Genomic DNA, 22,384 nt, shown 5'->3' on the forward strand with positions numbered 1-22,384 from the left:
TGTACTATTTATTTTTCCTCTTACATTTTGGCTGGTTACCCAATCACAATTAAACTATTTTTGGAAAGCTTTCCCCTCCCATTAAAACAACAACAACTTAAATTTATATAGTGCCTTTAATGTAATGAAATATCCCAAGGCTCTTCACAGGAGCATTATAAAACAAAATATGACACCAAAATATGACAACATAAGGAGATATTAGGTCAGATGATCAAACGCTTGGTCAAAGAGGTAGGTTTTAAGCATCTTAGAGGAGGAAAGCTTGGTAGAGGGGGAGGCATATGGAGGGAATTTGAACATGATTAATCATGCAGCCTACATAACAGCTTTTCTCAGTTCATCAAATTCCTGTCCAACTAAGTCCAAACAACTGTAAGCATTAACCTTATTCTGAAATACTTCCTTTCCCAAAAGCAGCAATCAAGTTGATGCAATTATGATAAAATCATACAAAGAAAGCTCCCTGTTTGCACTGAGTTCTAAGGAACATGAAGGGAGAATTCAGGGGTTGATTTACTGAGGAATACCATTTCTCATTCTAATCTCCACAGACATGTCAATTATGACATAGGTAGGAAGATATTATCACTTGCAACACAGGTTTTTCAAACTAGGCTCCATGGACCCTAGGGGATCTGCAAAAGTTGTCAGATCTGTTCTTGTTTGAACAGGGCATACATTGCTCTGTAAGCACAATATCACAGTAATTTTATACTCTACTCTTTTCTTTTTAGTCTTATGCTGCTAACTAGAAGATCCACATGCAGAAAAAATATCTTCTTTCAATTTTACCATTGCTTTCCTTATGGGAACTAATTAGGTCTTTCAGAAGTTAGGACAAGTGCTTCCTGAGATGTATCAATAATTGCAAAGGGGTGACCTGGAACAGATCATTGCTCTACAATGATGAGTGTGATCTGAAAGAACGCATTATCCAAGTATTTGTAATCATGAGTTGCCAGACTTAAGACAAGATCCAAAAAGACCACATGAATTATATCACATTGTTGCCTTACAGAAAGGCGGTTCCATATGCTGTCCAGACATGACTGCAGCACAAATGAACAAGTTTAACTTTCCCAGATTCTTCCAAACAGCGAGAGAATAATAATAAAATGCATTTTGCAGCTCATTTCGCCCTATGGCATTGCTTGCTTTTGAGAAGAATGCATGTAAAATTTCTGCACCTAATCTCCTCACAATGATATATTTTAAATTATAAATCTAAATTTCCAGTTTAATTGCCTGGATATGATACGAAATAAGGTGGGTCGGCTTTAAGAGTATGGATAATAGTAATCATGTGAGACAAGTTAAAACGTAAGCACAGTATTAAAAATATAAGACATTTCAAAAGCACAACATTGACTGAAATTAAATTTGATTTATCAGCTGAAGTTTCTCCATTCTGCTCTAGGATATTCATTAATATTAGTTTAAACATTATGATAGGTTGTTGCTATTATTTCAAGTAACTTTTTATATAATAGTTTAGCTGCTCTTCATTTTGAGGGTTGTTGGAGAAAAATATAAATAGAAAAGGGTATACATATCTCTCAACCTGCTAGGCTAATCAGGGGCAATTTTTAATGAAATAAGAATGCTTGCTTTTGATTACATGGAACACACTAAACATCTCTCTGCTGTCCACCTTTTAAACCCCCCTGCAAAGGGTACAATTCTTTTGGCATTGGCCAAAAGAGTAATATAAAATACTCCAATGCATAATTAGATAGGTGTTAGTAAGGTAACATTAACTATTGCCTAGATGATAAAAGTAAATGTACGATAGCTTTGGCAGAACACTAAACTTTACACATTTCCTTCAATTGTAAAACGAACGCAATTGGATCCACTCTTTTCAATCATTAAAATCCACATCAGCATTTGTAAAACTTCTGCTCGAGTGTGCGCAAGGAACAGAAATGTGCCTCCTTCATTGTTGGGGAAATAAAGTAGATAGCATAACCCTGGCACTGTTTAAAAGTCCCAATTATGTATTTTTTGGTTACCTCCATCACTGCTTGTACTGAATTTCCTATATTTAGTTTTTACATAGAATGTGTGGTTTGGTAGGGTTAGAGACAAACCCTTTTGTTTCTGCAACATTTTATAACTGGCAGGAACTTGTTGAACTGCTAAAAGCTTTCATATGTCCTGAATGATTAACCATGAACATGTTGGGAGGAAAGAAAATGCAAAATTAGATGAACCAGTTGCTTATGAAGTCAGCAAAACGTCTAACCTAGAAATACAATTCATTAGCATACTAAATTCAGTGCAAAAAGGTATAGTTATAGTTCATGCCAATACAGTCTCCAAAACCATTCTAAATTGAGCAGACAGAGGTGCAGTAACAGAACACTAGTTAACTTCGATGATTTGACACCTTTATAAGCTTTTACTCTGATGTGAGTTAGCACACGACAAACTATCAGTAAAAGTACATGATTTAAGCTGAAGGAGGTTGACAGAGCCCTGGAGAACTGCAAAACTTTCTAAGCTGACATGAAATTCAACTGACTGATGCAGTCAATTTGGAGCATTATTTACAGTCGCCACAAGTTTTGCTCTCTGTTAACATGGTTGTATTTAATTGCTGAGCTGAAACTCAAGATATTTTTGCACCAAGTATCAATTTGGAGAAGTTATTTCTGATAAATTCAGCATTTTAGAAAAGTCCATTGCCGATTTTGGCATGATTCTGGAAATTGTGTTTTCAGGCAACACAAGCACTTTTCATGGTACTATAGTCTTTGGGTAGCATTGATAACCAGAGATTACATAAAATTTACATATCAGAAATCCAAGCTATCAATGCCAGTGTTTATGCTCCATGCAAGCTTTCTCCCAGCATATTTCATCACACCCTATCAGCATATTCCTTTCTCCCTCATGTGCTGATCTAGCTTCCCTTTAAATGTACCCATGTTATTCACCTCAACCACTCCCATGTGGCAGCGAATTCCACATTTTCATCATTCTGAGTAAAGCAGATTTTAAAATAAGAAGCAATGACTGACTCAGACTTCATCTGAAAAGTAGATGCTATAGGTTTTGTAAAAAGTTAACTAGACTAGAAGTAAATTTCGTTATCTAAACTTAAAAAGAATGTTTACAAGAGAGTACAGACACCAATTAAAATCATGAATGTTCAGAATAAGAACCAAGGTTACTCCTGCAGAACAGAACCCATATGGCAGGGTAAATTCTGCAATGTAGTAATTGTTGAGTAGATAGTTTTTTTTATTCTTTCATGGGATGTGGACTTCGCTGGCAAGGCCAGCATTTATTGCCCATCACTAATTGCCCTTCAACTGAGTGGTTTGCTACAGGGCTATTAAGAGTCAACCACACTGTGGGGATCTGGAGTCACATGTAGGCCAAACTACAGTAGATTTCCTTCCCTAAAGGACATTAGTGAATCAGATGGGTTTTTACAACAATCGACAATAGTTTCATTGGAATCATTTCTGAAACTAGCTTTATATTCCCAATTTATTAATTGAATTCAAATTCCACCAGCATTAGCCTGGGTCTCTGGATTACTATTCCTGTGACATTACCACTACGCCACTGTCTCCTCTAAATTACTTGCGTTCTTCACCCTACCCCTAATTGTTTGATAATGGTATAGTTGGCTTTTTGTGGAGGTTAAAAATGCTAAATTTTATTCATCATTTATACTTACAGCCAAAGGAACAATGAAAATCCAGATATGTAAAGATTCCTTTGTGCCCGAAAAAGCTTCATGTTGAGATGATCATACATATTTGGAAGCACCTTTTCATTTTTTCCAATCCCGTTGTTTAGTGAGTATTTCCTCACTTCTCTAATGGCATCTACAATCAGAGGCAGCTTGTTACAAATTTGCAACTAATCATGTAATAAAATGGTAATCCTTACATCTGCAGACTTCAAAGTACACAAACGTTTGGTTAGTCACAAAAATCCAAACCTAGACTCAAACAAAAAGAGAACATTGCAAGGAAAAACTGTGGTTGAATAAGCATTCAGAAAGCCCAAAAAGAAAATATAATGAGCTGCAATGCCACCAATGGGGCTAAAATCTAAAACATTTTAAGCTTCTTAACCCTGAATTTCCTCCATATGACTAGTTTGGTTTCCTGAATTACTTGGCAAATCACTAAAAATTCTGGACGGCTCTTGCAAAAAGAAAATTTTATTTTCAATTTCTAATTTTTAAGATTACTACTTGCATTACAAGAAAACATCCAAAAATTAACTGATCTGAAGAAGTCATATGGACTCGAAACGTTATCTCTGTCTCTCTCTCTCCACAGATGCTGTCAGACCTGCTGAGTTTTTCCAGCATTTTTTGTTTTCGTTCCAAAAATTAGCTGATGATTTTCCAACAGGGAATACATGTTTTTAAAAGCTTCAAGTACACAAAGCTCCATCGAATGCACTTTACAAAAGAATTCCAACATGTAAAGAGTTCTCCCTTCCTTACTCCAGAGAGAAAACCAACTTCCTCTATCACTTTTCTTAATTCGAATGAGTTCTAATAATTTATATATCATTTTCTGTTCCTCTATGATCCTAATCATAGGTAGTTGCTTTGATGAGAGGCATCAACAAGTTAGTTAAATTAAGGTGGATCCCAGAATGGACCCTTTTTCTACTCTTAGCCCGAGTCCATACAGTTACATCAAGAGTAGGAATCCAGGTCTGTCTTCTCTAACTTAATTCAGGGATCGCAGTATTATCACTTTTTTACTTTGGACAACTAATTAAAAACACAGATTGGGGATCAATCTGGCCCCTTCCTGGTATGCATAACCTAGCCTCCAGGATACTTGGTGCTTCATTAAACTTATTTTTAAGCTGGCATACCAACATCCTCATTTTTTTCTCCAATAAATGCTCCCTTGTTCTAAAAATGCATGACACTGCAACAACTCACACAATAAAATCTGAATTTGAAAATACAATCCTCCTTTTTCTGAATGTGTATGAGAGTATTAGTGCTAATGGTTTACCAGCTAATTCAGAAAACCAAGCTTGTCATATGGAAGAAATGCTTTTATGTTTTACATGTACTTTATATGGATAATATTACATCACGTTCAGCTTAATATTCCCCTTGTAATTGCTTTTTAAGCATCAATATTTTGCCTATTTTTCAAAATTTGAATCAAGGTACAGATTTTAAGAAATTAGTCAAATATTTGTACTTTGAACTTCATACCCATCCTAACAACACTATAAGCTGAAGCTGATTTCAGTTTCTTCGATCGCCCTGCCATTCTCTAAATTCATTCGCCTTTGAACTTAAAAGGACCCCCCCCCCCCCGGTGCATCAATATTACAATACTTACTCATAAATATGACCCACCCATTTATGTTGGCATCAGTCTTCCGCTCCTTCACACTCTATTTCTAAAGTTTCTGGGTCAGTTGCGCAGGTGTTCCCAAAACTACTACTGTACTGGCCAAGGAAGCTTTCTTCATATGCAAATCTAGACAGCAAATATTGGCAGGATATTCAATCACAGAAGGCACTGTGGCCAATGTGATTCTGTCTTCAACTAGTGCCACAGGAACAGAAGGCCATTCAGCCCCTCAATCCTGTTCTTCCATTCAGATTACAGCTGATTTGTACCTCAATTTGTCCATTTAACTATCTTTGTTCCATTTCATCGTGATACCCTTGTCTAACTACATTCTATTCATTTGTCATGGAAATTCCAATTGCCCTAGTGCCCACAGCTTTTTGGGGAGAGAGTTCCAGATTTCCACCATTCTTTGTATGAAAACATGCCTTCTGATTTCACTCAAAAATAGCCTGGCTTTAAATTTAAGATTATGCCCTCTTATTCTAGATTCCTCCACCAAAAGAAACAATTTCATTGTATCTACCATTTCAAATCCTTTTATCATTTTAATAACTCAGTGTGCTCACCCTTAAACTCAAGGGGTTACAAGTCAAGTTTATCCAACCTGTCCTTATAACGTAATATTTTAAGCCCTGATGAATCTGCATTTTACCCCTTCCATAGGGAACTATATCTTTCCTGAGGTTCAGTATCCATAACAGAACTTGGTTCTTGAGGATGGTGTGTCTCCAAGGGTCCATACAAGTGAAACGTCAAAACCTCACTTATGAACTCACTTGAGATACAGCCCAATATTCCATTAACTTTTTTGATTAGTTTTTTAATATATGTACCAGCTTTTAGCTATGTCTGTACATGGACACCAAAACCCCTTTGTTCCTCCTCAGAGTCTCTCACCATTAAGAAAACATTCCAATCTGTCTCAGATCCAAAGCGGATGATCTCTCACTTTTCCACATTCAAACGCATTGGCTATAGTTTTGTCCACTCTGGCTTAGTCTACATTTGTCACTTGTGTAACGTCCTGCTCCTGTCTACACAACTTACTGTGCCTCCTAATAGTGCCATCTGCAAATTGGACATACAACTCTCTTACATCATTAATACAGAATCATACAGTGCAGAATGTGGTCATTTGGCTAGTCAAGTTTGTGTTGGCTCTTTGTATGAGCTGTAAATTTAGTCCCGTGCTCTAGCATTTTCCTCATAACACTGCAAATTAGTCCTCTTCAGGTTTGTGTCCATTTGCCTTGTGAAGATTCCTATAGAATCTATTTCCACCACACATTCAGGTAACGTGTTCAAGAACACATTTGTCCTCTAGTTCTTTTATTTTAAATTTATAACCTCTGGCCACTGATACATTTACCAGAAGAAGCAGTTTCTCCCTTCTTGCTCTGTCAAACCCCTCTTAATTTTGAATACTGTACCTCTTATTAAGTTTACCCTTAAACCTCTGCTGCAAGGAGAACTATCCCAGCTTCTGTAATCTCACTATATAACTGAAAGCCCTCATTCATGGTATCATCCTGATAAATCTCCTTTGTAAAATATCCTTCCTAAAGTATTGTGCCCAGAATTGTAAATACCACGGCTGTACCTTAAGAAGCAATAATTTGTGAAGCTTTAGCATAACTGTCTTGTTTTTATATTCAATGCCCCTGCTTATAAAGCCAAATATCCTGTGTTTTCTTAGGTGCCTTATCAATTTGCCATGTCACCTTCAACAATTTGTGACTGTACACCCCCAGGGATTGCTCTTACAGCCCCTCAAAATAGTACCATTTAGAATATACTGTCTCTCCATGTTGTTCCTCCCAAAGTACATCACTTCTCAATTAACTGCATTAAATGGCATCTGCCATGTGTTTGCCATTTCATCAGTCTGTCTACGTCCTCCTGAAGTCTGCTATTACTCTCCTCACTATTTACTGCCAAGCTGCCAAGTTTCATTTCATGTGCAAACTTTGAAACTGTACTCCCTATACTCAAGTCCGGTTAATTTATATATATCAAGAATAGCAGTGATCCTAATACTAATTCCTTGGGGATGACACTGAACTGCTAGTTGATTACCAGTACCAGCTGCAGAGAATAACAACTATTTTAAGATTTAAGTAATAGCTGAATTGATGGTTGTCTTTTTTGAGGCAGTAATTCAGACAAATCGTTGGAATATGACATTTAAAAAAAACTAAATTGAATTTTTATGAGCATTAAAACAATTAAAAGATCACATTTCTGGGAATTTTGTACAATACAATTTTCTCACATTTACAATGTCACATATTATTTAATGGACATTAAGTTTTACATGCCCTACTTTCTTGGTTCCATGGACACTGTCCACCTAATGATACCTTGCCATGGTGACCATTCTTTAAGTGTGAACTGAGAAAGTGAGCTAGCAGGTTATTTATCTTAGGAGCATTATTGCTGAGCCCAATTGTGTCCTCACCCAATATCCATAAGCAAGCCAGTTTCTGGCTGGGGTTATTAGGTAGCAATCTGGAGGATGTTAATCCTGCCAGAATTTCACTATCCCAACCCAGGTGCATTCAAATCACATGTAGTGTCTCCAATTTACCAACTGGCATGCTCAGTTGTGGCTCAGGTTTCTGCAGAACTTTTCTTCTAAAAAGGCAACCAGTTTGAATAAGGCCTCTGCTTTGACCTTGGCAAAAAGAAAAGTGATGCAAGTTGTCACCGGATTGGACAAGGAAAAACAAGAACAACTGTGTGGTGGGGATGGAACTTAACTGCCAAAGTCAAATGGCCAAAATGCAATGTAACTTATATTTTACAATATGCATGTTTTCAATGTGATGTTAGCACATTCTATTAGAAAACTGACTTGCTCTATCTTATAAAATAAAAATATGATTTTGAATATTTGTGCTGAAGTGCTTCCTAAGTTTTTTTTGCAAGCTAATCAATGTTTAATATATAAGCATACTTCATCACACAAAAAAAAGCCTCCTGGCAGATGTAGAGAACAGTGAGGAAAACAAACTGACCACAGGATAACAGCAGTAATTAAGGACAGTTTGGAATTTTGTTATCCCATGAAGCCAGCATGGAATCTTATGTTGAAACATTAGCAAAAACAAATAAAAGAAAAATGCACAATCTTATATATCGATGTTGGCATAACAACAAAGAATGTGCCAGAACAGGATGCTACTTTCAGAATGCATGTGAACAAAGTCCAAGAACAAATGATAATATTTGTTGCTCTTAGTATTTTGGGCCAAAACAGCAACTCCAGTATCAAATTTGGTATCAAAATGAAGAGCATAACTGATGCATAATAAATGCAAACTCACACTGAAACTGGAGATACCGTATACATTATTCAGATATACACAGTTAACTGCTTAATTGCCATGTTCCTGTGACTTGGAGCTTTAATTAACATTAAATATCAAAATTCTTAAATGTTTTATCTTTCCATTTTTTCCTCTGCTGAACTCTTATTGGAGTACAGTTCATGGTGCTGGGCTCTGCTAATTTATGCCTAAGCACAGATGTTAAGGCTTTTTAAACTACTCAAAAATGGAGAGCCCGTTCTGTCCTCACCCAATATCCACATACGTACACTTTCCAGAAAGGGCTATATTTCTTTTTCTAAGACTGGGAGCAACCTTATAACTGAACAGAGGGAATGACAGGAAATTTAGAGATAACAGAGTTTGGAGTAAGGCATATTGTAGGAAAAATTAGAGGGAGCTTCACTATGTTATACTTGATTTGTATGCCCTCAATACAAACTTGGCATGCCCAAAGTGGAAAAATGTTCCACACAATTTTTTTATTCATTCACAAGATGTGTGTTAAATGCCAGCATTTTATTATTCATTCTGAGTTTCCCTTGGCCCAGCATTTTCCAAACCTGCGACCTCTACCACTTCAAAGAAAAAGGGAAACAAGAGCATAGAAGTACAATCACCTGCAAGTTCCCCAAGTCAAGCACCATCCTGACTTGGAAATATACTGCTTTCTTTCATTGTTACTGGGTCAAAGTCCTGGAACTCCAGACCTAAACAACACCACAGGTACACCTACACCAAATGTTCCACAGAGGTTCAAGAAGCCAGCTCAACATTATCTCCTCAAAGAATAATAAGGATGGGTGCCCACATCCCATGAAAAATGAAAAGGTTATTGACAGTGCTATTGAGCAGCATATACTTACCAATGACAAGTTCCATCACCGTACTGATGAATGAGAGTACGCTGATTGGGTCATAATTTACAGGATTGTATTTGTCCTGCTTCTTGGGGGCAAGGCACACCTGGACAATGTTCCAATTTGTTTGTGGCATAGCTGTCCTGGAACAGATTGGCCAGAGGGGCAGCTAGCTGCAGAGCATGTTTTCATCACCACAGCCAGGATGTTGTTTGGGCCAACAGTCTTTGCCGTATCCAGAGCATTTGAACTAGTAACTAATATGTAGCATAAATCATGCTATGCTGAACCCCTCTGGAACCAACATTATAGCAGTGGTGATAGCCTAAGCTAACTCAGTTATATAAACTAAATAAAAGGGCAAGATGTTAACAATCTATTCCCTGCTGGAATGGCAGGACCATTTGTGGACTGGGCTTTGCTGAAGCACGTTCTCAGAGCTGCAGCACTAGCATCCTGCCGCTGTGTTCCCAGACCAATCAGGGAAGGCAGGCGGGATAATGCATCCATTTTTCCAAAGGAAAGACTTATATTTAAAGGAACCACAGCATGGGTTAACCAGGGCACTGCTGCATAGGTGTATGTGAATGTCAGACAAATATATGTGTGGTACTATGGAGTACTGAAAGTCACTGTCAAGACTCACAAATGAATAATGGTCCCTTGCTGAGGGACATGGGACCAAACAATAAGAAATCCACTCCTCAAGGGGCGAGGTAGAAATTGTTGGCATGGGAAAGGGGAAATAAAACATAAAATGAGCATCAGTTTAACCATCTCATGCCAACAAATAATTGAAAGTTCAAATACAGTTTATCAGTTTCAACTAAAATTCCTGTTCATGTTGCTTGAAAAACATTCATAAACATGCTTGTTTATGTATCAGGGCCAAATTGTTTTGCGTAGAAACTATCAGATAACCCAGATCTCAGTACTCTCCTTTGTAGGAACAAAAGTAGGCCATTCAGCCCCATAAGCCTGTTCTATCATTTAATTGGATAATGAATGATCTGTATTTCAACTCCAGCTATCTGCCTTGGTTCCACATCCCTTACTTAAAATCTACCAAACTCAATTTTTAAAATTTTCAATTGACTTTGCCTCAACAGCTTTTTGGGGGAAAAAGAGTTCCAGATTTCCACTGCTCTTTGCATGAAGTAGGACATCCTGACATCAGTTGTGGAGAGTCAAGCTCTAATTTTAAGGTTATGCCTTGTTGTTCTGGACTCCCTTCATTAGAAGAAATATCTACCATATCCAGGGATGAGAGTGGCCGAAGATAAAAAGGTCTGAAAATTTTTTTGTGACAAGGAATCATGTAATTATAGCTCTTTTAATGATTTGTATGAATACAAATACTTCTAGGCCACTTCAAATGGCTGATTATTAAAACTTCAAGTGTAGCTGAGCTTTGTGACCCCTCTCCAGATTGTCCGAAGACAGGGGATTCATAAAATGCAGCACGTGCCCTTTGTACTGCCGCGACCTGTCTCCCATTTTATGGTGGGTGGGGCAGGCATCAGGCAGCCTGCACACTCCTGGGTCTATTGAGGCCCTTAAGTGGCCAATTGATGGCACTTAAGTGCCTCATTCTGCTTCCGCTGCTATTTTACCTAGGCGGGGGAGGCCCAGGCCAGGGAGTGAGAGAACTCCTTTGGGGGTCCCCTCTACCCATCGGAGGCACTCTCACCAGCATTCGCCCCTACTCCACACCTCCCACCTACCCAAGGTCATAACTCCCCCTTTAACCCTCCCCCCTGGCATTGCTGTGTCTACAGAGCTGCCAGCCAATCAGATTGGCCAACAGATCTCTAAAGGGGCACTTCCTCCCCAGAGGAGGTGTGGAAGTCTCAACCTTAGGCAATTAACACTGCTTCCAGTGTAAAATGGCTGCAAGCCAGCCGGCTTTTTGGTGGGCGGGCTCCCAACCAACTTTTTAGTCAGGGAGGAGGGAATACAGCGCCCCGTAAATCCAGCATATTATCATCAAGACTGCTGACCTATACATTTGTATGAAATCACCAAAATGACCTCAGCATTTCAGCATTTAATTAGTACATGTAATACAAGGTGAAGTCCATACTAACAACAGAACATGACCTTGAAAACTTATTCATTCATCTTTCAGTGTCAAAGTTTTACAAACACTGTTCCAACTGACTAGTTTGGTTTTGCCTTTTAGCAGATCCTAGGTATAAAGGGAGCGACTCAAATCCATCATGCCACTCAAGAACAATGCATGCATCTATGCCTTTAATGTAGAAAAAAGTGATCAGAAATATGCAATTTTTCTCCTTTATCTTGTGTTAGTTCTGAACAGCTCCAATCAATAACACACTATTGATATAAATAACTGAACTGAAATGTCTTCACCGTTGCTGAAAAATTGAGATGACACAATTTAAATCTTTTTTAAAAATCATGAAAGGCATCGATAATGTAGACATTACAGTATCAAAAAATTGCAATCACAGAACATAATGACAAAATTACTGACCACTTTCGCCTTTTTGATAAAGTGTATGGACAGAGATTCTCAACAACAGAATTAAGAAACAAATGATGAAATACTACATGAAACATTATGCTGGGAATATAGATGAGTAGCTTGTGAAATGGAGATGGTCATAGTTTATAAATTGGATTAAAATGTTGGATTCACACTCAATAATCCATGGATGCTGGAAAGAAATTTCATAAGAAAAATCAAAAGCAACTGTTGTATTGTCTGGATATGCTTTTCTTGAATATTTTCTACTGTTTATATGTATTTAATAGCAGGACAAATTAGCAATGGAGATATCTTTAACTGCAGGGATTTTTGGCACATTGAGGTAATGCTGATAAGAGTGCAGTTATGCTGCTTAGGCTGTCATTTACAGGGATGATTCAAGATAACCAAACAATGTTCTGTGTAGCAAACTGGAACGGCAAGCATATCAGAATGAACAGGAAAAGAGATATATGGTCAAATCAAACGATATAATATTGTCAACTACTAATAACATCTCACAGCTGATTTCAGGAGCTGGCGAACATCAATGTTTTGAGAATCATGGTTCTGATCTGAAGAGGCAAGCATGGAATAGTAAATAGCAACTTGCCCAATGTGCAGGAGAGCGTGGCTCTCGTAGAAACTTTAACGTTCGGCACAATCATCAAAACAGAAAACACAAACTACGTAAGCATGATACAAAAGGAACATCAGGCCGATCTGATGTTCCAGATCTAAGACCCTCTCTCACAACCAAAAACATTACTGGTGTCCAAGTTGTCTGAAAAGCATCAGACTTGTAAATGTGAAATGATTTAATATTGAGCGCCCAAAATGCAAATAACAATTGTCAAGGTACCAGCTGCACCCAGCGAGGGTCCAGATGATGAGAAAGTCATGGAGCTGTTTGAGCCTCTCCAGACCAGCCACCTAAAGGCTGTTTAACTCTGATTGAAGTTGTCAATTGCATGGAAGACCTCTTTATGAAGACCAGGAGCCCCTTCCTTAATGTTCACCCGCGCTCTGTCACGGCAAAAAGGTCAACCTAGAACCCCAGCCCCGTCTGCATGGACTGCAGCCAGACCTGTGCTTGAGTGAGGCTCTGGTGGCTCCCCTAGGCCGCTCCCAGCCTCGTTGCTGGCAGAGTTTCCAGGCTAACGCTCTCCTCTTTTTTAATTTCCTGCTTCTTTACCTCAGTCTCCTGGAGGATGTCGAATGGGTCAAACTCATTGTCCAGCAGCTGGATGAAAAGCAATTGGTGAGGGTGCAACCAAAAGTCTTCTGCATGGCAGCTGCAAGACCAGCCAGAATAACTGCTCCTCGACCTCCATTCACAAGTTTGCTCCCTCCCACCCATGCTGCTCCTCCAATCATAGATTTTGCTTCTGGAGGAGCAGCAAGAGTTGAGAGGGGGGGGGCGGGGGGGGGGCGGAAAAAGTGGCAGCAGTGTGTACCATCTATAAGGTACACTGCAGCAACTCACCAAAGCTCGTGTGACAGCACTTTCCAAACTTGAGACCTCTACCACCTAGGACAAGGGCAGCAGATGGATGAGAACACCACCACCTGGAAATTCCCCTCCAAGCCACACACCATCCTGACTTGAAATTATATCACTGTTGCTGGGTCAAAATCCTGGAACTCCCTCCCTGGTGCCTTCTCAATGACCATAAGAAAAGACCTTATTGAGAAAGCTCATCCACAAAATCCTGGAACTCCCTCCCTAATAGTACTGTGGGTGTACCTACACCACATGAACTGCAGCGGTTCAAGAAGGCAGCTCACCACCACCTTCTAAAGGGCAATTAAGGATGGGAAATAAGTGCTGGCTTAGCCAGTGATGCCCAGATCCTGTGAAATAATAAAAAAAAACCTCAATTAGGTTACCCCATAATCTTCTCAACTCAAGGGAATACAAGCCTCATCTGTATTAGCCTAAAAGCAAAATACTGTGGATGCTGGAAATCTGAAACAAAAACATAAAATGCTGGAAAAACTCAGCCGGTCTGACAGTGTCTGTGGAGAGAGAAACAGAGTTGACGTTTCGAGTCCATATGACCCTTCTTGGCATGAAGGAGGGTCATACGGACTCAAAACGTTAACTCTGTTTCTCTCTCCACAGATGCTGTCAGACCTGCTGAGTTTTTCCAGCAATTTCTACTATTGTTTCTGTATTAGCCTCACAATTTAACCTTCTAAGCCCCTGCATAATCCTGAGAATTCTGTGCTGCACCCCCTCCAAAGCCAGTTTATCTCTTCTGAGGTGTAGTGTCCAAAATTGAACACAATACTATGGATGTGACCTAAACAGAGATCTATACAATTGTAGCATAACTTCCAGCAATGCATTCAAGCCCCCTTAGATGAAGGCTTACATTCCATTAGCCCTTTAACAATGTTTTTGTACCTGCCCATTATTTTCTTTGAAGTGATTCTTGTACATAGACCCAATAACTCTCAGCTTCTCCACATTTCCTATCTTCTCACTATTTAGAAAATACACTGACCTATCTTTCTTAGGTTTAAAATGGATGACTTTTCACTTCCCACGTTAAGTTCCATTTATCAGTTTTGCCCACTCATTATCAAGGTAGCTAGCACAGTAAATATTGTAGGTGTGGGCAACAATGTCCCATCTCAACTTTCGGCTCTACACTACTACTGTGCCCTGTAATTTGGTGTTGTCAGCAAACTTCAATATATGGCACTCTTCTCCTTCAACTGAAAAGCTAAGACCCTAGTACAGATCCCTGTGAGACACCACTAGTCACATCCTGCCAACTGGAGTACATACATACCCAGTATCATTATACTCCATTTCCTAACTTTCTAACCAATTTCCTACCATGTCAAAAGGTTGTCTCCAATTGTGTGGAACATTATTTGATGCCTTCTGAAAATCCACATAAATAATATCTATAACCACTCCCTTAATACCAATTTTGGAGAAAAAAGGAGCAGTTTTGTCTACTTAAAATTGTATTCTTTCCAAAACAGATGATATAGATTCAGAAAAATTAATCTATAAGAATAAGACTCAGTTTTTGTCTGTATGGACAGTTTTGATTGGTCAGTTTAAGAGGTTGGTGTGTTTATTTGGTAGGCGGTGAGTGCCACATGTTGAGGTACATGAAGCGTGTGAATGACTGGAATACGTGACTCATGTGTGGGCTGCCAATGGTTGGTGACAGCGGGTGGGGTGGGGTGGGGGGTTTTGGTGGTAACAAAACCAGCGGAAGGTAAGGGGAGCACAACAACAGTTACTATGGCTGGAGAGATTGTTTCAGCGAAAGATGGAAAAGGATTGTCAGGGTGGAGGAAGTGGCATGAGCAAAGTGGGTGAGATGATGGAATTGGTTAAGTGTGGCAAAATGGATGGGGGGGTGCAGGATACAATGTTTTGATACAGTTTGTTATTCAAAAGCTATTCTTTATCCTAAAAATTAAGATTCACTAGATTTGAATGAAAAATAATCAGAAAAGCTGTCAGGTGAATTCTACAGGTGAATTGAAACATATAAGATCCTAAGGGGTCTTGACAGGGTTGATGTGGAGACAATGTTTCCTCTTGTGAGAGAATCTAGAACTAGGGGTCACTGTTTAAAAATTAGGGGTCGCCCATTTAAAACAGATGAGGTGAAATATTTTCACTGTCTTCCTGAAAAGGTGGTTGAAGCAGAGTCTTTGAACACTTTTAAGGCAGAGGTGGATAGATTCTTGGTAAGCAAGGGGGTGATAAATTATTGGGGATAGGTGGGATGCAGATTTCAGGTTACTATCAGATTAGCCTCTGGATTACTAGTCCAGTGACATTACTATTACACCATCGTTTCCCCCATAGTATACCGAATGAATGGGAATCCAGAACCTCCTGGGTTATAGAATTACATAGGATCACAACCCTCTGAGCGAAGAAATTTCTCCTCATCTCTGTCCTAAATGAATAAATAAATAAAAACATGGCACCCACAGTCACTTATATACTCCTCCTCCTTTCTCAGAGTATAAAGGCTGTCAACAGTCATATCTCCAACTACCTCCTTCCCCCACAATATCCTTGTGTTGTTGGAAATTTTGAATAATTTTCAAAGCCAATTTCCTAGATCTTTGATGATTAAAGTACTGTCACTAAACCTGCAGCCCTAAGTGCGCATCTGGCCCCTGGCTGAGGCAAGTAAGTCCTAGTTGTACATATTCCGAAGAAGAGTCATATTGGACTTGAAATGTTAACTTTGTTTCCCTCTCCACAGCTGCTGCCAGATCTGTTGAGTTTTACCAGCATTTTCTGTTTTTACTTCTTATTTGCTAGTTTGTCCTGTTTGAAGATTGCTGACTAGATTTGATTTTAGCGCTGTTGGCTCAATCATGGATAAATCCTAAATAAGAAAACCAAGATCCGTTAATAAAAGCAACCTCTGAGTCGTGAAAATTAATAGGAAAATAAATTTAAACTTTACACGTGATTCCGATAATTCGTAATATGCAGATTTATGGAAAAGGAACCCAAAAACTGGAGTTCAATAAAAATGAAGAAAGCTGTGTAATAAAGAGAAAGCAGTAAGCTATTTTTTGTGCTTCAATACATGTACAACATAATACACACACCTTATAGCTGCTTTAAAAAAATCCTGAAAAAACGTGCATTTCTCTGTGGAAAGCCCCACTTACCAAAGAACAAGACAACCAAGACTATAATGATTGTGAGAAATGCTCTATTCCAGTAAGAAGCAATTTTTTCCCATAAACGGAAATTGAAAATTTTCAACCATCTGAAACAAAAACACAAATCACAATATTGTAATACAATTAATAACAAGTTTAAATTTAAGATCGCTAACAAAAGAATGAAGAAACTATTTTTAAAAATGCATTAAATTGTTACATATCGTTTACAGCACTGAAAGAGACTATTCAGCACAAATGAGTCTCCTACCATCATATCAGCATAGCCATCTATTCCTTTCTCCGTCATGCTTTCCCTTAAAGGCATCTATGCTATTCATCTCAACCAGTCCCTGTGGTAGCTAGTTCCACATTTAACCATTTTCTGGGTAAAGAAGTTTCTCCTGAATTACCTACTGGATTTGTTAGTTATTATCTTATATTTCTGACTACTAGTTTTGGATTCCCCAAAAGGGGAATTCTTTTCTCTTAAGTCAATTCCACTGAACCACTTCATAATTTTAAAGTCCTCCACTGGGTCGCCACTTTCTGTTCTCTAGAGATCAGAGCCCAGCTTGTTCACTCTTTCTTGACAGTTAATCAATTCTGGCATCATCCTCCTCCAGTGCCTTTATATTATTTTCTAATTTGGAGACCAGGGGCCAGACTTTCCTGTCCCAGGTGTGGCCAAAGTGCACTGTGTGGGCTTTTAAAAATGATAGCCAGGACCCAAATCAGGGAATTCCACCAATTCTGCACAGCTGAACTCAGCATCAGCACAGGAAAGGGGATGGGTTGGGGGACTTCATGCTGCTGTCCCCATGCTGCCGGCACCATTGCTAATGTGGGCATTTCGGAACTTCTGCAATTTTGACAGAGGCGGGCAGGTTTTGGTAGGTGATGGAAATCACTCCAGCAGAGAGGCATCATGAACCATGGATGAACCATGGTTCGGAGGTGTGAACTGTATGAAAGGTCAGTACAAAAGGTCTTGCCTACTTCACATGTCATTATGAAATGCTGTAGCCTAAGTTATATTAAGTTTACAGTGAGTTATGATAGTATTATGATTTGAAAAGGTAAGTGACCAATAAATAACGTGGTTGCCAAGTTGTTACTTCTGACTACTGGCAAGTTGTCAAGTGAAAGAACAGCATTGTGAAAGTTGAAAAGTGTTCAGATGCCTTAAGGTAGATTATCCATTGGATAAAGTGCTAATCTGCATTATACAATATTCAAACATTGGTCCAGTTCAAAATCAAGAGTTAATTGTGTGAAATGTCCCCATTCCTTTCGATTTTGTTCCCTTAAAGAACAGTTAGCTATCTGTTTGGCTTATTTCAAAGTTTTGACAGATGTCTGAGCTTCTAGCTATCTTCAAAAATTCAAATATATGTTGATCAGTCAGGTTTATTTATGCAGTTGTTCAGAAAATGTCAATTTGAATGGTTGACTGCCATCGATGGCCACAATGGGTTCTGCTCAGTGGGGTTTGTTTATACAGATGTCCAGTAAATTTGCTTGATAGCTTTATGAGCTTTTGAAGAGGATAATAGTTTTTTTTAAAACAAAAACAAAAATACCTGGAAAAACTCAGCAAGTCTGACAGCATCTGCGGAGAGGAACACAGTTAAGGTTTCGAGTACGAATGACCCTTCAACAGAACTAAGTAAAAATAGAAGAGAGGTGAAATATAAGCTGGTTTAAGGGGGGGTGGGACAAGTAGAGCCAGTGATAGGTGGAGATAACCAAAAGATGTCACAGACAAAAGGACAAAGAGGTGTTGAAGGTGGTGATATTATCTAAGGAATGTGCTAATTAAGTGCAGAAAGCAGGACAAGGTACAGATAGCCCAAGTGGGGGTGGGGTGGGGTGAAGGAATCGAAAAAGGCTAAAAGGTAGAGATAAAACAATGGATGGAAATACATTTAAAAATAATGGAAATAGGTGGGAAAAGAAAAATCTATATAAATTATTGGAAAAAAAAGGGGGGGGGGATCGGAAAGGGGATGGGGATGGAGGAGAGAGTTCATGATCTAAAATTGTTGAACTCAATATTCAGTCCGGAAGGCTGTAAAGTGCCTAGTCGGAAGATGAGGTGCTGTTCCTCCAGTTTGCGTTGAGCTTCACTGGAACAATGCAGCAGGCCAAGGACGGACATGTGGGCATGAGAGCAGGGTGGAGTGTTGAAATGGCAAGCGGCAGGGAGGTCTGGGTAATGCTTGTGGACAGACCGAAGGTGCTCTGCAAAGCGGTCACCCAGTCTGCGTTTGGTCTCTCCAATGTAGAGGAAACCGCATTGGGAGCAACAAATGCAGTAGACTAAATTGAGGGAAGTGCAAGTGAAATGCTGCTTCACTTGAAAGGAGTGTTTGGGCCCTTGGACGGTGAGGGGTAGGGGAAGTGAAGGGGCAGGTGTTGCACCTTCTGCGGTTGCATGGGAAGGTGCCGTGGGAGGGGGTTGAGGTGTAGGGGGTGATGGAGGAGTGGACCAGGGTGTCCCAGAGGGAACGATCCCTGCGGAATGCCGCCAGGGGGGGTGAAGGGAAGATGTGTTTGGTGGTGGCATCACGCTGGAGTTGGCGGAAATGGCGGAGGATAATCCTTTGAATGCGGAGGCTGGTGGGGTGATAAGTGAGGACAAGGGGGAGCCTATCATGTTTCTGGGAGGGAGAGGAAGGTGTGAGGGCGGATGCGCGGGAGATGGGCCGGACACGGTTGAGGGCCCTGTCAACCACCGTGGGTGGAAAACCTCAGTTAAGGAAGAAGGAAGACATGTCAGAGGAACTGCTTTTGAAAGTGGCATCATCAGAACAGATGCGACGGAGGCGAAGGAACTGAGAGAATGGGATGGAGTCCTTACAGGAAGCGGGGTGTGAGGAGCTGTGGTCGAGGTAGCTGTGGGAGTCGGTAGGCTTGTAATGGATATTGGTGGACAGTCTATCACCAGAAATTGAGACAGAGAGGTCAAGGAAGGGAAGTGTCAGAGATGGACCATGTGAAAATGATGGAGGGGTGGAAATTGGAAGCAAAATTAATAAATTTTTCCAGGTCCAGACGAGAGCATGAAGCAGCACCGAAATAATCATCGATGTACCGGAGAAAGAGTTGTGGGAGGGGGCCGGAGTAGGACTAGAACAAGGAATGTTCCACATACCCCATAAAGCGACAGGCATAGCTGGGGCCCATGCGGGTACCCATAGCCACACCTTTTATTTGGAGGAAGTGATGGTTTTTTTAAAGTGGTTTTTCAAGTAAAGTTTGATTATTTTGACAAATTTGACATCAAAACACATAAGGAGATATCAGTACAGGTGACTAAAAGCTTGGTCAAAGAGATAGACTTTAAGGGTTATCTTAAAGGAGGAGAGATTAATAGAGAGACAGAGAGGTTTAGGAAGATAATTCAAGACCTTAGTGCCTAGGCAGCTGAAGGCACAGTCATCAATAGTGTGGTGGACTGATTTAAGTCAGAGAAGTGCAAGAGATCAGAATTGGAGGGACTCAGAAATCTCAAAAGGCTTGGAGGGCTTGAGGATGCTAGAAGCATGGAAGAATTTGAAAAGATGAGAATTTTAAAATTGAGGCTTTTTTGGACCTGGAACCAATGTAGGTCAGGAAGCACAGGGGTGATGGGTGAACAGGCTTAGTGAGAGTCAGGACACGGGCAGCAAAGTTTTGGATGAGACTAAGTTTACCTGGGGTGGAAGATGGGATGTTAGCTAGGAAAGCACTGAAGTCAAGTTTAGAGGTAACAATGGCATCAATGATGGTTCACCAGCAGATAAGCTAAGGCAGGGGCAGAGTAGGGCGATCGAAGTAGGCAGTCTTGGTGATGAAGTTGATATGTGGTCGCTAGTTCATATTAGTGTCAAGTGTAACACCAAGGCTGCAAACAGTCTGGCTCAGCCTCAGACAGTTGCCAGGCAGAGGGATGGCCTGGTGGCTAAGGAAGTGTGTTTGTGGCAGGCACCAAACACAATGGCTTTAGTCTTCACAATATTTAGTTGGAGAAAATTACTGCTCATCTAGTAGTGGATGTCAGATTAAGTGGTCAAGAGAGGTAGAGCTGAGTGTGGTACACATACCTTTAGAATAGGAGTTACTACTTAAGAGCTTATATTTCATCTGTACCTTACTCACTAGTCAGTCTGATATCATCCGGGGTTCCAGGCTAATCAGGATTCCATGGCAATAGATAACATGCATGTACCATGCAACTATTTTCAAGGACAGATTTTATGTTGAAAGATAGTAGTAAAAGAGAAATGTTAATATGATGCCTTGCCTTGAAGCTGTAATTTCACAGCTGAAAATTCTTACAATTATGAGGTTTGGGACTGTGTATTTAATTTAGGGTAAAATGAAGGGGGCTGTGTGACCTGTTCTGAAGTCTGTCTGATTAAGAGATCTGGGTGAAGTGGCTGTTAAAGATTAAAGGAAGGCTCACATTGTTTTGCTGGGAAGAAGTTATATGGTTTTCACACTTGGAGACAATGGCAGCAGCATCTGTGTTTATAGTGGTTAGACTGGTAGTTTCCAAAGTCCCAGGAAGGTGTTGAGAATGTCATGTTGTAAACAGTTAGACTTTAAACTGTTCATTTACTCCCAAGATAAAAGAGAGTTGGGGTCTCAAGGATAGCTAATCAGCATTTCTACCTGAATACAAGGCCCATGTGATTCACCTTGCCTTGGAGATGGGTTTTGATAGGGGAAGGGTTTCTAAGATATACCTGAAATTTTCAAACACATGCAGTCTGCCAGGACTGGGAGAGACAGGGCAACAAGATGCCAAAAGTCTCTGTGGTTCACCATGCAGGAAGGCAGGTGGGAGCTCACGCTTAGATTAAAAACACCAAATTTGTGAGGAGTTAAAATGAAGCTGGAAGATTCATCTAGCTTGTGCTAGAGAATCTCTAGGAAAACTCTCACTGTGAAGGACATTTCTGGGAGTACAAGTTACCATGCTGAAAAAGGAAAAGAATGGAAGCAAACCCTTGGGAGGTAAGAATCACTTTGGACTGGTTCTGGGAGAATTGAAGGACAAAGTAATGTAAACCTGTAAAGTGAGGTGTTTTGGTTGTATTAACAGTAAAAGCGGAAAGTTCTGTTCTGCAGTTTAAACTATAAGTTGTTTACAAAAATTAGGGTTTAGTCAAAAGTACTTTTAGTCTGTTTGCCACAGTAAATGTCTTAAAATGTGAAATCTTGTGTTATTCTTTCAGCAAATTTCTTTTTTCAAAGTTTTATATATATCTCATGACTCTATTATAACTCGAGCAGCATGTACATGTGTTAATTCTGAGGTATTATTTTGAATTAGAAAATGAGCCTCACTTAAATTAACATTATTAACCAGTTTTGCTTCCAAACCTACCTTCGAGGGGAGATGAACGGTAAACATAGAAACAAAACGAAGCCTATTTCTGCATACAGGAAAGATGCAACTGCAACCCACTGCAATGTCATTGTACTTGATGAAACCTACCAAGAGAAACCACAATAGTATAACATATATTAGAATCTACTTTTCATTAAAAACATATGTCTTAATACTTGATCTGCAATGGCTATTTCAGTTTGACTTTTGAGTTGCTCATTGGATGATACTTTCAAACAAGTGAAGAGGACACTCAGTAGAGCGTATACCTCTGCCATGGTGTTAATTCAATATTA

The 22,384-nt window shown here is 39.6% G+C and overlaps 1 protein-coding gene across 1 annotated transcript in view; it reads right to left on the minus strand.

Moving 5' to 3' along the window:
- Positions 1-22,384, minus strand: part of bcap29 (B cell receptor associated protein 29) — a 44,401-nt gene that overhangs the window by 16,076 nt on the left and 5,941 nt on the right. Inside the window, exons 2-4 of the mRNA XM_078553412.1 lie at positions 22,086-22,192; positions 16,715-16,815; positions 3,695-3,845 (exon numbers count right to left, since the gene is read on the minus strand). Of these exons, the coding sequence (XP_078409538.1) occupies positions 3,695-3,845; positions 16,715-16,815; positions 22,086-22,177 (344 nt within the window). The 5' untranslated portion in view covers positions 22,178-22,192. The remainder of the gene's footprint in view (positions 1-3,694; positions 3,846-16,714; positions 16,816-22,085; positions 22,193-22,384) is intronic.

Source organism: Cetorhinus maximus, chromosome 12 (genome assembly GCF_964194155.1).
Source record: "Cetorhinus maximus chromosome 12, sCetMax3.hap1.1, whole genome shotgun sequence".
NCBI lineage: Eukaryota > Metazoa > Chordata > Chondrichthyes > Lamniformes > Cetorhinidae > Cetorhinus > Cetorhinus maximus.